Source organism: Anoplolepis gracilipes, chromosome 1 (assembly GCF_047496725.1).
Source record: "Anoplolepis gracilipes chromosome 1, ASM4749672v1, whole genome shotgun sequence".
NCBI classification, from domain to species: Eukaryota; Metazoa; Arthropoda; class Insecta; order Hymenoptera; family Formicidae; genus Anoplolepis; species Anoplolepis gracilipes.
This window is the reverse complement of record NC_132970.1, coordinates 14,192,913-14,208,317: the sequence shown is the minus strand read 5'-3', so window position 1 is coordinate 14,208,317 and position 15,405 is coordinate 14,192,913. Positions and strand designations below refer to the sequence as shown.

General features: G+C 25.8%; 2 protein-coding genes across 2 annotated transcripts in view; one reads left to right on the top strand and one right to left on the bottom strand.

The window, feature by feature from the left end:
* LOC140665265 (3'-5' RNA helicase YTHDC2) overlaps positions 1 to 15,405 on the top strand; it is a 62,544-nt gene that overhangs the window by 34,581 nt on the left and 12,558 nt on the right. The gene's annotated exons all lie outside the window — the stretch shown is intronic.
* On the bottom strand, positions 3,766 to 14,726 carry LOC140665343 (nose resistant to fluoxetine protein 6-like). Its single transcript, XM_072891340.1, has 13 exons — positions 14,352 to 14,726; positions 11,672 to 11,916; positions 8,684 to 8,877; positions 7,055 to 7,152; positions 6,494 to 6,718; positions 6,197 to 6,413; positions 5,882 to 6,047; positions 5,692 to 5,771; positions 5,525 to 5,620; positions 5,317 to 5,446; positions 4,330 to 4,496; positions 3,928 to 3,980; positions 3,766 to 3,857 (listed from the first exon to the last, which is right to left on the bottom strand). The coding sequence occupies exons 1-12, from the start codon at positions 14,587 to 14,589 to the stop codon at positions 3,962 to 3,964; spliced, it is 1,875 nt and encodes a 624-aa protein (XP_072747441.1). The 5' UTR covers positions 14,590 to 14,726; the 3' UTR covers positions 3,766 to 3,857; positions 3,928 to 3,961.

Sequence of the window (15,405 nt, the reverse complement as noted above, 5' to 3'; positions counted from 1 at the left end):
TGCATTGTATACGTGCATTGTATATTGCATTATTACTTGCAATAATATTTGCAAAGAAAATTGTTAACCTGGGACCCGAATTCTAAATATTGAAAAATGAATTCTTGGTCTAAGGAACGTGGCATAATTGATGATAACTTTTATTTTTGTTAATGACTGTTTGTTATTATTGAAAATAACTACCAAATGTATTATATGCATTTTTTATGCATATCTGCATATATTTTATATACGTATATTTAAAAAATTTTAAGCATTTTTTTACCACGATTTTTTTTAAATATAAGTTTTAGTTATATTTGTTATTTTTTAATTGTTTCTTAAAAGCTCATACAAATTGTTCTGTTATTATATATTAATTTTTTCTCAGTTTTTTAACTATTTTGCAAAATATTACGAATATAATAATAACAAAAACAATACCAAGATGAGCAATATAGGATACACAGTAAAAAATAAAATGCTAATTTTAACATTTTTTTTTTGCTGCTTAGTCCGCTTTAAATTTTATGTTAAAATAACTTATTTATTTTGTTTTACTTATTGACAAATTAGAAATTAAGTAATCAACCAAAAAATTTACATTTTTTTATAATTGTGACTTTAGAGTGATGTATAAATAATACAAAATAATTAAAAATTACATGAGAGAGTAGTTACAGTAACTTGTAAGAAAAGTTAATAGAACATTTTAAAGTTTATGATTATTCGAAGAATTATTTTAACTTTTTTTATAATGTTAAATTAATTTTAAAACATGTTGATTGTTTGAAATGATTGTTAATGATGTGTTAAAAGCACTCAAAATCATATTCCATTTCTAAGAAGCATACAAAGTGTTAAGTTATCAAGTTGACATAAATGTAATACATAAAAATGTTATAAAAATAATAACATATCAGCTGTATGTTAATTTTACATTGAAGTAGTAATGAAAAAGTAATAACACTAGAAAATTTTAATATATGGATGCACAATTTTTTACTGTGTATGCATAAGGAATTTAATTGATCCATTAGCATATGCATAAGAAAATAAATCAATCAAATTCTATGCATTATGCAAAAGTCTGTACTGCGAGCTTAAAACTCATTGTCAGTGAATATTTTATCGGATAATTATAGAATGTTTTAAGTCAAAAAGATGTGTTATGTAATAAAAAATATGAAGTTACATCTAGAAGAATAAGTCTGTGGAAGCACGCGACTTACTACTTTCGGAACTCACTTATTGTCTTAAGTATTTTCAAGTCAAACGCAGTGCATCTCGAAGATTCTTTTTACTAGGTCAGTAGACTGTTCATTCGGTGGTCTTTTTTTGTAAGGGAATTAAATCTTTGTTATACACTGAACAGGACCTTGTGCAATTTCGGATTTCGAAAACAAGAACGAGATTAATTAATTAAATTTATTATTATAATTAAACATTATAATTTATTAAAAAATTTATTTAAAAAATTAAAAAGAAAAACATGAAGAATATATATACTGTATATATGTATATACATATGTATACATTGTTAATGTATTGTGTAGGTGCTTGTGTTTGTAATTATTATCGCGGGTGTTACACAAATTCGAATGTGGGAGAAATTCTACGTTAAAATCTTAGGTTCTGATTAATCATTACAGTGTATAATTACTACGATAAAAAAATGAAGTAATATCAAAACGTATAAGTAAGTAAATGTAAATGTATACATTAAATACGGTCGTGTATGATTCGTCGTCCACATGTGTGTTAGATTAAAATTAACAGATTGAAATTTAGAAGATAATTAAAACATAAATCTAAATCAAAATTAAATAGTTAACCCTCACCGAGCCGGAGCCACAAGATTTATTTGTCTATTCTGATAATTTTATGTATATCCTTCGAGCAATTCTGTATTAATTATTTTGGTATTCCCTAATAGAGAATGGGAAGGGAAGAGTATTATAATCTTAATAAATAAGAATAGTGTAATCTTAATAAATATTATTTGAAAGAAAAGAAAGAAAGGAAAAATCGAGTTTTTGCGAGTTTACCTTTATTCGTATTTGATACCTAGCATTTTAAATAGTTTAAATAGTAACATAAAATATATGGGGTTTACGGAGAGGGAAAATTGCAAGTAATACTCTTGTGTGTAATCGATAATCGAGCATATAAAATGTTATTTGACTCAAAATATACGGATTATTGTACGAGAAGAAAAAAATAGGGAAAATAAAGACTAACAATGAGCAAAAACAAAGAAATACATTGTATAATTACAGAAGGATGTATATATAAGTAGTGATTTTAAAAGAATAAAAGATTTTGTGAAAATTTAAGAATTATTTTTTCAACGAAACACTAGGATAAAAGAAGGCAATAAAAAATTTATTTAATGGAACTCATTTGTTGACAAGTGTAAGAACAGGTAAAATGACAATAGCTGGGATTAGCAAATATTTATTTCCAATTATCCTTGAAAAGCTTAGTGATAAACATTTATCAGAAAATTATAACAATTCACATTTACATTAAACAAGTTTAAACTTATTTTCACTGAGACATGAATTATGGAATAACAAAAAAATAAAATAGATGTCAAAAAAAAATCCCCGAAGCTATATATTTAAAGTCAAATCGAAGAAAATTAGATGCTCAGAAGATTAGATATCAGCTGCGGTATGATAATCACAATGATGAATATTCAACTGTTGAAAATGAAATGTATGCCTGGATAATTTTTCTCGCGTAACATAGAGTTCTACTACTTCCTCTCCATTCAATAATTTGACAAATTAGAATTTTAATTAACGCCCCCATAGACTTGGTGGGATTGTCTTTTCGACTTTGAACTTCAGAAACCTATTGGTACAAATATTTGTTAAAGACTTTTGCTCCTAGCCAATGGAGAGTTTCATATAGGGGAGAGTTATCGCTTGTTGCTATATTCTAGAATTTATTATAAGTAATTGACACCTAAAGCTAATGCCAGACTATGCGTGATTCATAATTCGTGATTCGTGATACTAGAGATTTATTCGACATTCGAAAAGATTTGTTATTCGCTTTTTTGAACCTTCCACACTATTCGCGATTCGCAGTATGTCATTCGTAATTCGTAATTCGTTGTTTCTTACTACTGGCCAGTTTCGCTAACATTCGGCAGATATTGATATAGACTTAACCCATACTGACTTAAGAAGAAAATACAAAGAAATTCGAACGAATACGACAAAACACGAACTATACATATACGCATAGTATAGCGCGACACAAATGGATTGATTCGTGATGATTCGCGTTCTTTGAGATTCGTCAAAAAACCGCTTGGCTAGCGAATCAGTACGAACGACGAATCGCGAATGACAAATCGATGAATTTTTTCTCCACATTATTCACAAACATTATCGAATCACGAATCACATTACGAATCACGCACAGTCTGGCATTAGCTTAAGGGTGGTCTGTTAGGCGAGCACTCATATCAAGTGTTTTCAGTTTTTCGTCACCGTCTTCAATTTATGACTCTAGTTTTAAACAACGATCTCAGTTTACAGTTTACAATGACTCTGTTTTATTTAAAAATTCTTAAGTAATCTAGAGATCCCTTTGAATGTTTATGCACGACTCAGTTTTTAGCATTTGTTATTTTACGATATGAAATTCTCGTCTCGCCTATCAGATATTCGTTGATAATTAATATTTCATGAAGACAAAGTTCCCTGATGTCCACCAGACGTAACAATGCACTGTGTATATTTTCTGTTATTGCGAGACTGAAGGAACATTTTCATTAGTAAAATATACGGTATTTCTGCCATTAAAGACAATACATAAGAACAAAAGTAACTCATTACAACGTATCCCAAAGACATAATAACCTAAAAATTTATAATAAATGTTAAAAAGTTCTTTGTCAATATCAGAATTTTAGATATAATTTCTACTTACCAGAGGCAAGAGTTCTATGTGAACGGATGTTTCACTAGACGAGCGAATCAACTCTACGACAAAAGGATTTACGAGATAAGCACAATAAGTAAGTTTGCTAAAAGGAACGAAAATTTTGGCCGATAATAACTGATTAACAATACCTGTAACACGATAAAACATTTCTATGTACAGTTATATATAATGATAAAAGTAAGATCTTTTTAAAATTATGGAAATATTTTTGACGCATTATATCAGCACTTATTGAAGTAGAACTTATAAAAGAGTAAATTAAAAATAACTTAAATGAGAGATGCAACTCATATAATATATTACAACTTATTTACGAAAATTATGTCAAGTGTGTATAGTAAGATTTTTATACATATATTATTACATGTATGATACTAACCACCATACTTAGTAAAATACGTTACTACAATCCATGCTATACTTATGGCCCAAAGTATTCTACTCAACGCAACATAGATAGCAGCATAGAAAATAGATTTGTGTTGTTTAAAATGGCCTAATAATGCGAAAGTAGCACACGCGCTACTAAAACACCAACCTAAAATTACGGTTTTCTGAAAAAAATTGTTTTATATGTAAAATATTATAACAAAAATAATATATATAACAATTATTTTTATAAGATTGCAAGTATTAGACCTCTTCGATTTTAATAATTTGAAGCAAAGTATAGAAAGAAAGTTACTAAATCTGTCAACAGACATTGAATCAACGCTCATCTCTAATTTTAAAGTTATAAGCCTAACAAATTAAAGTGCACCCAACATACTGCCTGGTGTTTTAAATTTGAAACGAGATCTATAAATATATAATTACATTTTCTTTTTATTTTTCGTTAACATTAAACAATATGGGTTAAACGTTCCTTCAAAAAGTTTTGTTGTATGAAAAGTCAACAAGATATATATACCATATTAATTTTTACATTTCGCATTGCACGCATTTCAGGCAAACGATGTAGGATTTTCCTTTGCATGGATTGCTATGTAAGGATTTTAATTTGCACAAAAATTTGGAAATTTATGCGGAGCTATATATTTTAGACATTGTTTTACGTTCAAAACATTGAGCTATAATTAACTTTGCTTGTTTATAAATACTGTAACAAACAATTGCCCAGCAAAAATCTTTGAATGTGAGTCTAGTCTACGATATTGATCACATACTTCAAATTTATTAAAACTTGTAAGAACACCTCCAAACTATAACATTCCGTTTATACTATTATAATATATACTATATATATATATATATATTTAATTAAGATATAGAAATAAATTAACATGTAAATTAATATATAAATAATTAATCAGAGTAATCAGTTTGTGTATTTTGTAACTATTTTGATATTTGATATTTGAAATTATACTTTACCTTTTTCAAGATCAATTTTTTATTTAATCTTCTTACAATATAGCCTATAATTATGCCAATAATATATGGTCCAATTCTAATCCATGGAGGATAGTACAAGACACTCATAAGTCGATATTGTTCATCAAATCTACAATGAGACAAGGCTTATTTAATGTAATTATTAATTAATGTAATTCATAATTAACAAAATGTTTTCATTATTTACATCGGAACATATTCGTAAATATATGAAATATAACCGGTAAGCATTATGGAGCCTATTAAAAGTACACCCAATATGACGACAGTTACGTAAAAATATCTGAAATAAACAATTTTTAAATTTATATGTTCAGCACATGCTGATAATAACATACTAATAAATCAACTTACACAGTAGACAAAATTAATAGCAATGTAGCAATTATAAAGTATTGCATATCATTGGCTAAGTACCAACTCGGAATCATACACTACAAAATTGAATCATACACAAGAAAATTGAAGCTTGAAAATAAAATTTTAATATTCTTTGAACATTATTGAACTAATAATAACTATTTTAAATACATTATACATATACCATTGTGTCGAGGTCAAATAGATTATTTATATATAAAAGATTTCTCCACCAATATTTTGTGCAAATTTTGTCTGGTGTATATGTTATATAAAATTGTGAATTCCTGCTGTACCAAGCCGAATTTAATTGTAGTATTCCTATCATCATCATGTACGCAGGTGTCAACCTTAAAATAAATTGTTTTGAAGTACATATAAATTTGTATAAAGAGAGAACATTATTATCTCATTCAATGTTGATTTTAATTTCTAAATTATTTATATATGCATAGTTCTTGTTTATTATCTGTTTAAATAAAGATAATGAAAAACGTACCGAATAAACCTTCTTATTATATTAGTAAAGAATTCATTTAATTTTGTTTTGTAATTAATCGATATAGTTTTTCCTTTGTCCATTATTTTATCCTTAAAATATATGTAGGCTACTAAAAATCCGCTTAAAAAAATGAAGGTATCTACTGGTACACCTATATTAAATAATATTTGTATAAGGAAATCGGAGGTGATTTTCCATTGTAATGATTTATTGTCTATAAATAAAATAATTTCTATTACACATAAAAAATAAGATGTATATGTTAATTTTACAAGTCTTTTTTGAATTATTCACCGATGTAATCCAACATAAAAATCGGGGTATGAAGACAAATTAGCCAACTCATAGTTAGAAATTTTAAACCGTGAAGGATAGGTACTTCGTCAGTATTCAATTTCGTGTTAAATATTATTTTCGTGTTTGTGTATATGGAAAAACACATTAACATTTTTCCAATTTTATTTTCTTGACGTAAAGGCGAAGGTATTATTTTCATTTCCAGGGATATGTCCTTTACATCTAAATTGCAATACAGAATTTCCAATGGTATTTATTAAAAATCGAATATTTATATAAAAGTATATATAAATCAACATTGCTTTCATTAGATAAAAGAACTTAAGAGAAAACACATTATATACAAAATGTCTAAGTAAATTTTTTATTTTTATAAAAGTAACATTACATTATTTGACTTAAATATACTGACTTTAAAATAGTTAAATATCATTTTAATTTATTTTGCAGAAAGCATAATGGTGATATTTTTAAACATAAGTAGGATGTATAATTAAAAATTATGAATAATTTATTATTAAAAATCTTTAAAGTACGTGTTTTAAATAGAATACTTACTAGCAGTAGTTTTATCCTTCACAACTAAATATTTTTGATGCACAAATATATCGTATAATGTTCCTATTATCATCACGAACAATGTAAACGCTAAAACGCTACAATTATAAAATAAATATAAAATATATCTTTTAATTCAAAACTTTTGGAAGTCACAAAAATTTGACTTTAACATATTTATATATGTTGATAAAGTTATTATTATTCTATATATATATTATTAATTATATATATATATATATATATATATATATATATGTGTATGTGTGTATATCGTCTTGATCAAAAGCATTAGGCACCCTTAAATTTTCTGTATTTTTTATTTTGTTAATAGTATATAAATACTAAAAAGATTTAAAAAATGTTTTAAACTATTGATAGCCCTTTAAAAGCTGAAATTTCAAGCTTTAAAATGTTTTTTTAATTTTTTATTTGCGATAATTCTTTGCTGAGTATCGACAATATTATAATTATGTATCTCGGCCAAAAAAATTATAGAAAAGTTTAAAAAAGAGTATTTTATAGGCAAAATCTTGTAGTTTATGGAACTTGACTTAAAATTTTTGAGAGAAATTTTTTTACCGAGCTGCAGAGTATCAAAAATACAATAAAATTTTAAGAAACATAATGTTCTTTTTTAAAGCACAAAATAAGGAAATTAAAAATTTTTTTAAATTACTGTTAGCAACTTTAATGCGTTATTAGTACATAAAAATTTAAAAGGAGAATCTCTTTTTCTTTGGTAAAAAAAAATCGATTTTTTTTACGGAATCTTGTAGTTTAAGGTCTTGAAAATACTTCTGTAAAGTTTTAATTTGAAATTAATTAAATTGTGAAAGTTATAAACCGTAAATCGACTCGGTGCGCAGGTATATTTTGAAGCGCACAGCAGCTGTTTGAACTCTCTGCTGCGCGGTCGATACAATGTGAATAGATTTCATTGTGTTGACGAAAAAAAAAGAAGAAAGAAGAAAGAAAGAAAGAAGAAGACATACTGTATAGCCCTGGTATAACAGATTAGCTTTATGTACTTGATATATCTTCATAAACTCAACTTGAAACTTTAAACGCGTTTTTCTCGAAACAGGTTTTTTACAACTGGTTGACATGATTTCTAAAAAACTATTCAATCGATTGACTTGAAATTTGAACTGTATGTTCAGAAAACATCCCTCTATCGCGTGACCTTCAGAAAAAGTGATACGTTATATATATTTTTTTTATTGCAAAAAAATTACCAATTGTAAGAGTAAAATCGATTATTTAAGTTTGATAAGTCGCCATTTACTCAAAAAAATTTTTTTTTTGCTTACTTCTAGGTAGAGCGATAACTACATGTATACAAAAAAAAAACACCGTTTGATTTTTTTGTTTCAGATAATCTCAAGAGTTGATATCGTGTCAACCCGCGATTGAAGCACTCCACGCGGCATCATAGTTGAGAAGGAATAGCAGGCGATATTTTTAAATAAATAAATATATTATGAAAACATATGCAAAAGATGAAATTAAAACACCTCATAGTTTTGCTAAAGAAAATTTCCAAAAAGTTGTTTTTTTTAATTAAAAAAAGAGATTCCCCCCTTAAATTTTAATATATATATATATATTTAGTTTTCTTTGACATACCAGATGAAAAATATCGAATTATTAAATAACCATTGCTGATCTCCTTTTAGATCTTTAACTTCTATTAATTTGAAATCAACGGAATAAAGATCATTGATAAAGAAAATTCTATCACGAAATATTTTCTCCAGAATTAAATTAAGATCATTTATAGAACATGATGCTGGTAAACAGAGGCCGAGAGTAATTATGTCCTAAAACAAAAAAGATATCTTGTATATTAATATATTATTAATATACTTCTCAACAAAATTAAGGGATTACTTAAAATTAGCGTTAAAAAGGATCAAATTCAACTTTATGTATGAATGAAAAATGGTTGTAGTGCGATGTTTAAAAAAGCATTTTAAACCTTGAAACCTCAACTCTCTAATGCTTTAACGAAGATTTTTCTATGAAAATTTTTCTACGGATGGCTACAAATAGCACTACTTTAAAGCAAAACTTGCAAAATTGCAAAATAAACTTCAACTTTGACGGCGTCCACGTACGGAACAAAATTTTGTCTACCAACTTTATTAATTGTATCTTAAAATTAATCATTTTCTCTTTAAAATGCGTTTTTAATCATTGCGCCACAATTTTTTTCCACTGAGTTATGATGATTTGAGTTGAATAGCGCGCTTTCAGCACTTCTTTTCTGCAAAAACTTGTATTCTGCCGCCAGTATTGGTATTATATCTAAGATGTTACACGGATAGATTTACATCTTATGTTTGAATGTGTGTAAATTTTTTTAATAAAAATTTTTTATTTATTTTTATTTTCTTTATTTATTTAAACAATAAATTAAATCTTATAAATATGCCGTATATAAGAATAGCACGATTTTAGGAAAGAAGGGAGTAAAAAGTATTAAAAATTTCTGATTGTGAGTGTACTTTTGTTTGAAACTTTTTTAAATCATTATTTATTACAGAATCTATGACATGCCTCAATATAGTTATTTCCTCTATTGTAAAAAGACTAAATGAGAAATACTCTTTTTATGCTTATCGCGTTCCTGACACTTATAAACTGAATTGTACAAAGGCTCAAATAAAAGTTACACATCTCAGAGATTAGATTAAATAATCGCTGAAATAAAAAAAAGAAATAACTTTACGTTTAACACAATTCAAATAGTCATTCATTATATACATATATATATATATATATATATATATGTGTGTGTGTGTGTGTGTGTGTGTGTGTGTGTGTGTGTGTGTGTGTGTGTGTGTGTGTGTGTGTGTGTGTGTGTGTGTAAATATATATATATATATATATATATATATATATATATATATATATATAGAGTTTTCATTTAAAAAGTTTCCACCCTGGATATCTACTCTACATTTCTATAGAGAACAAAGTGTATATACACATGACATTATTTTTTATATTACGTTGTATCAGAATGCCACATTTGACTGAATAGTGTAGACTGAATGAAAGGAATCGATACAATATAATATAAATAAAAGTATTGTGTGTTTACACATACATTTTTGTTCTCTATAGAAATATAGAGCAGATATCTTTGAAAATGTTCGCTTAGAATTTGAGAATCATCTTTATTATTGTTTAGCAAATAACGGAGAACATTTTGAACATTTAAAATAACATGTAAAATAAATAAATTTACTCTAAATTGTATCTTTGCATCTAAAATTTTGTTCTCATACTTGAAACTTTCTAGTGCGATTTCTTGAAATATATTTATTCAAATTAAAAAAAAAAACACGGTTACAAAGAGAATCAAAAGACTTTTAAAATGATATATGCCACTTAATCTCTATTGCCATTAAGATTTTTGAAGGAATAGCTACCCCTGCGAAGGCGATAAAGTAATACCGTCGTACATGTATACATATACGTTCTCCTCGATAACAAAAATTCACTCGGAAATGAAATTGACGTCTTTTGGTATTTTTCGCAAAAATTAATCGGTCACAAAATAAACAGGGTGGACACTTTTTAAATGAACATTTTGTATATTTATACACATAGAAAAATTCAGAAAATTTGTAAAAAACTTGTGAGTTTTCCACATCTGAACAAACAAAAAATGTTATATACATAAGTATATGTTTAGAAATGTCTAGTTTTTAGTTTATGAATTATGCGATAGTCTATAATTCGATATGTCTGTAAGTCTATACGTACATAAAGCAGGTGAAGAACATTTTGAGCATTTGTGGTAAATTGTAAGTAAATAAACAATTAAATATAACTTAACTGAAGATTTATTACATTGCTATGTGAATGTATTCTATCAGTTTGAAGTAAAATATTAACGTTTGTAAATGTATTCGTTGAACGAAATCTTTTAATTATAATTTATTAACCAACCAAACGTATTTATATAACATTTCTTTTAATTTAGCTGTAGAAAACTCACTTTTTAAAGTTTATACAAGTATTTCTGAATCACCTTGTATATATACATATGTATACATATACCTATTTATAAGACCATTAATTTTATTTTAATTTAGCCATATTAGATTAATTTTTTAATTCTTACTATTTTGAACTTTTAAATTTTAATTTTAAATATGTAATCAGTTAGCCAAAAATTCTCATATTAAATTTCAGCAAAATATGTATGTACAAAAAAATTTATGCCGCAAAGATTATGTGATGCAGATCTTTAAGAAATATTACAAACATATTTTTGTTTTAAAACTTTCCATCTTTTATTTTAAATAATTTCTTCAATTGTTTAATAATTTTTTCAATTAGTTTCTTCGACATATTCATTTATATCAATTAAAATGGGACATTTTATATATTTTATATAAATATGTATAGAATGTTTAAAAGAAGAGTTCAGAATTTATTTTAAGATATAGGAATAAATATATCTATATAAGACTAGTTTATTATATATCATTGTTACAATTTGATAAAATAAAAATTTTTAATTTACGTAAATTTACTAGTTTTAATTTAATTTATAATTTGATAATTTTTGTAGTTTATTCAATAAAAATTTATACTTACTTCATTGGGAAAATTTACGTGATATTGAAGAGTACTGTTGTGTTTGAAATGAGCAATAAAGTAATTTACTTTGAAAGATGGAAATTCCTTTTGTGGATCGCGATATATCGTATTATTTAATATATATCGCTCTGCGATCTCTAGAGGAGCTGTATTCATTGTATTGAGACATTGGCTACGACTACCTAGCCAATAATTATTTCCATAAAGAAAACCTGATTTATATCCACCACTGGAATCCAGTACTTAAAAATATAAAATAGCAATTGTTATTTAAACAGAAATATTTAACAATACTAATAATTTTCTTTCATTATAGTAACTCGAGAATAAAGGGGTTCATATGGCCAGATATAAACATACATAATTAGATATAAAATATTTCTGATAACATATGTAATTTTATTATGATCATATATAATAATATCCGAAAAATGGCGCGATATGATTTTATATGATCATATCTTTATATAATCATATTTAGTTAAATCTGATTATACAAAGTGTCCTGTAATTGGTAAAAAACCTGCTAATGGCAGATTCTTGAGATCACTTGGAGACGATTTTTCCTTAGCGAAAATGTCGAGGCATCAATAATTTCCGAGTTATAAGCGATTGAAATAAAGGCGTTTTTTGCAAACTAATTGTAAGCTTTTTAGAGTTAAAAAATTACCAAAATTACATTTTTTAGTTAATTTTAGATAGAGCTTTAATTTAAGGCTTAATTAGAAAAATATATACTAACAAAAATTAGAGACTTGCAAAAAATGATGATGTTCCTCGATATTTTCGCTAAAGAAAAATCGACTTCAAAAGATTATAAGACTCTACCATTAGCAGATTTTTCATCAATAACAAGATACCCTGTATATGAAAACAGATTTAGCCGAATATGATTATATAAAGATAAGATCATGTCACATCAAATTTCGGATTCTAAACTTCGTATTTCTAGCTTATTTCTGAAAAATGCGACTTTGGAATACAACTTTATCATATATGGTTGAGTTTGTCGTTAAATATGCTATATATTTTGCTACGATAAATTTCAAAATTTTGAGAATTAAGGTGGGAAAAGAAGATTTCAAAGAATATGACATTTTTGAAAAATTTCATCACACAATTTTAGAGTACATTAAAAACCGTAAATCTTTTATTTGAAACATTTTTCTATATCCCTTACCGTTTCGACAATTTTCACTCAGAAATATAAAAACCAATTTTTTTCAAGAGGATATTTCACCCTCCTAACGGTCGTTTGGGGATGTATAAAAAAATTTGTCTCTTATATTGACCTAGATTACAACATATTTAAAGCTTATTAAAATCAGAGAGAGGATACTTCCATACCTTTCCTTGTAAGTATATTAATTACATTAAATATTTATATTAAATCTGTAATATCTTTTATTTATATATTTCATATTTTTCTATGTATAATTCTTCAATAAAGCATTTATAATCTTTCACACGTACATATACACACTCGCGGACGCACGTACGTGTGTATACAGGGTGTCCCATTTCAATCCACTGAAATATCTCAAAATCCGTAAGTTTAAATAAAAAATGTTTCAAATAAAAGTTATATGGTTTTGAGAGGGCCATAAGATGGTACCATTTGTTTGACTTTGGAGAGTTATTTGAAGGCCATATAAAGATCACCTTCAATTTCTTAAATAGAACCTATTACTTTTTATTACATATTCTTGTAGTTTACTTCGAGAGCTTTCTAAAACATTATAATAAATAATTTTTTTTATTAAGTACTTTTTAAGTTATAAAGTTTCAAACCTGCAGTATTTTGACATAAAATACAAAATATCTCATAAAATATGCACATTTTTCGATAACCGTAATACTTGTATGTACAGAATAATGAGATGGATCAATTGGTATAAAGATAACGCATATTTATCTTTAAAAAAAATTGAATTTGTAACGAGCATGTGTTAATACACATTTTTGAAGATAATTTCGATTAACTTGGTTTAACATGCTCAAGCTCAGGCTGAAGATTTTAAATAAATTTGTTATTGTATTCTTCTTTTATCGTTACTCATCGTGAGAGGCAAAGGGAACTCACTTTAATAAAAACTCCAAAAACGGAACAGAATAGAAGCTACTACGCCCATACCATTGTTCTTGGGTATACATATATATATATATATATATATATATATATATGGTACATATATATATTAAGTTTATATATACATATACATATATATATATGTTTATATAAAATTTTTTTTATTTTAATTTGTATAACATACTGGCACAATTTGACTGGAAAATCTCGAAATATCTTGTATATTAAATATAAGCTTAAATCAACATTTCTATAAATTCATATAAAAGATTTTAATTTAAAATGTTAAAATAATTTCACTCATCATGTGCACGTGTAAAGCTTAATTAATTACAGTGATATTTTCTAGTTAAAATTAACCACAGTGACTAACTAATTATTAATAACTTATTATTAATACCTATTAATTGGTGCTCTTTTACAATGGTAGAAAAAGGCACATAATTTTAGATAATTTTTTTATAGTTATAGTTTTTGCAATTAAACAATTAAATCAATGTAGAATAAAAATAAATAATTTTTTTTTAATTACTCCTTCTAATTTTGAAGTTTTTGTTATACAAAAATCATGATTAAAGAAATACTTACTTTTCAAGCTCCATAGTATTCGTCGATCCACGGCGTCTCGGAAGTCTCGTAATTCCTTTCCGCATATATTTGACTTAACAAGATCGGCTCTCGAAGCAATGATGTAGGCGGGCAGTGTATTGCTACTAACATTCTCGTATTCATTCTCGTTAGATTTGTTAACTTTCGCAAAAACATAAATTAATGCGTCAATGTTTATACAAACACACAAAGCAAACACAAATCGATAAAATAACATAATGCAGCTACAATTCAACAATCACTTTTAATGTCAAAGATTATTTAAGAAGTATCAATTATAAACTATAATGCGTCGTCTACAATGGCAGTAAGAGTAATGAATTAAGGTGTAAGATGTCGAAGTAAGCTGTTGTTTTCGGCGATGTAAGGCGTAGTGTAAGGCGTAAGCGAAATGATTCTGCGTCGTCTACAATGGCAACAAGCAGTACAGAGTTCAGAGTAAGCAGTAAACAGTACGAAATGGGATTCATTCATCATATATATATATATATATATATATATATATATATGTAAAAATCTTGTTTTATATTTTAATATATATTAATATATTATTATATAATATTAATAAATTTATTTGTATTAGGTGTACAAATTAATTCTCGACCCCTAAATTTAATCAATTGTATCATTTATTTAAACTAAACATTTTTTATCGCCATTTATAAAAAACCTATAATAAATAAAACACAATTATGCAATAAATTTTACTTACTTACCTAAAGAAACAATCTGATTTTATAATTTTTTTATATTCTAATATGTTATCTAATATATTAATACACTATTAATAATTTATTAATATATTATTATATAATATTAATATTAAATATTATATAAAAAATATTATATATAATATAAATATAATATAAATATTTGTTTGTAATAAAAGATTTAGTTAATTTGACAATTGTCAAATTTATATAAAACAATATTAAATTTGTACGATTTCTTAAGAGAATTTCTTCAGGTAAAAGTCTACTTATGGTTTATATATTAATTATAAAAATTAGGAGAAAGATACTTTATTTTGTTA

What these genes read in the sequence shown, in the direction of transcription:
- LOC140665343 (XM_072891340.1), bottom strand. Translation starts at nt 14,589, where the DNA reads ATGTTATTTTATCGATTTGTGTTTGCTTTGTGTGTTTGTATAAACATT. An exon ending in AATACTATGGAGCTTGAAAA is followed by an intron (nt 11,917 to 14,351) that starts GTAAGTATTTCT and finishes TATATTTTTAAG; the next exon opens with TACTGGATTCCAGTGGTGGA. An exon ending in TATTTGACCTCGACACAATG is followed by an intron (nt 5,772 to 5,881) that starts GTATATGTATAA and finishes TCAATTTTGTAG; the next exon opens with TGTATGATTCCGAGTTGGTA.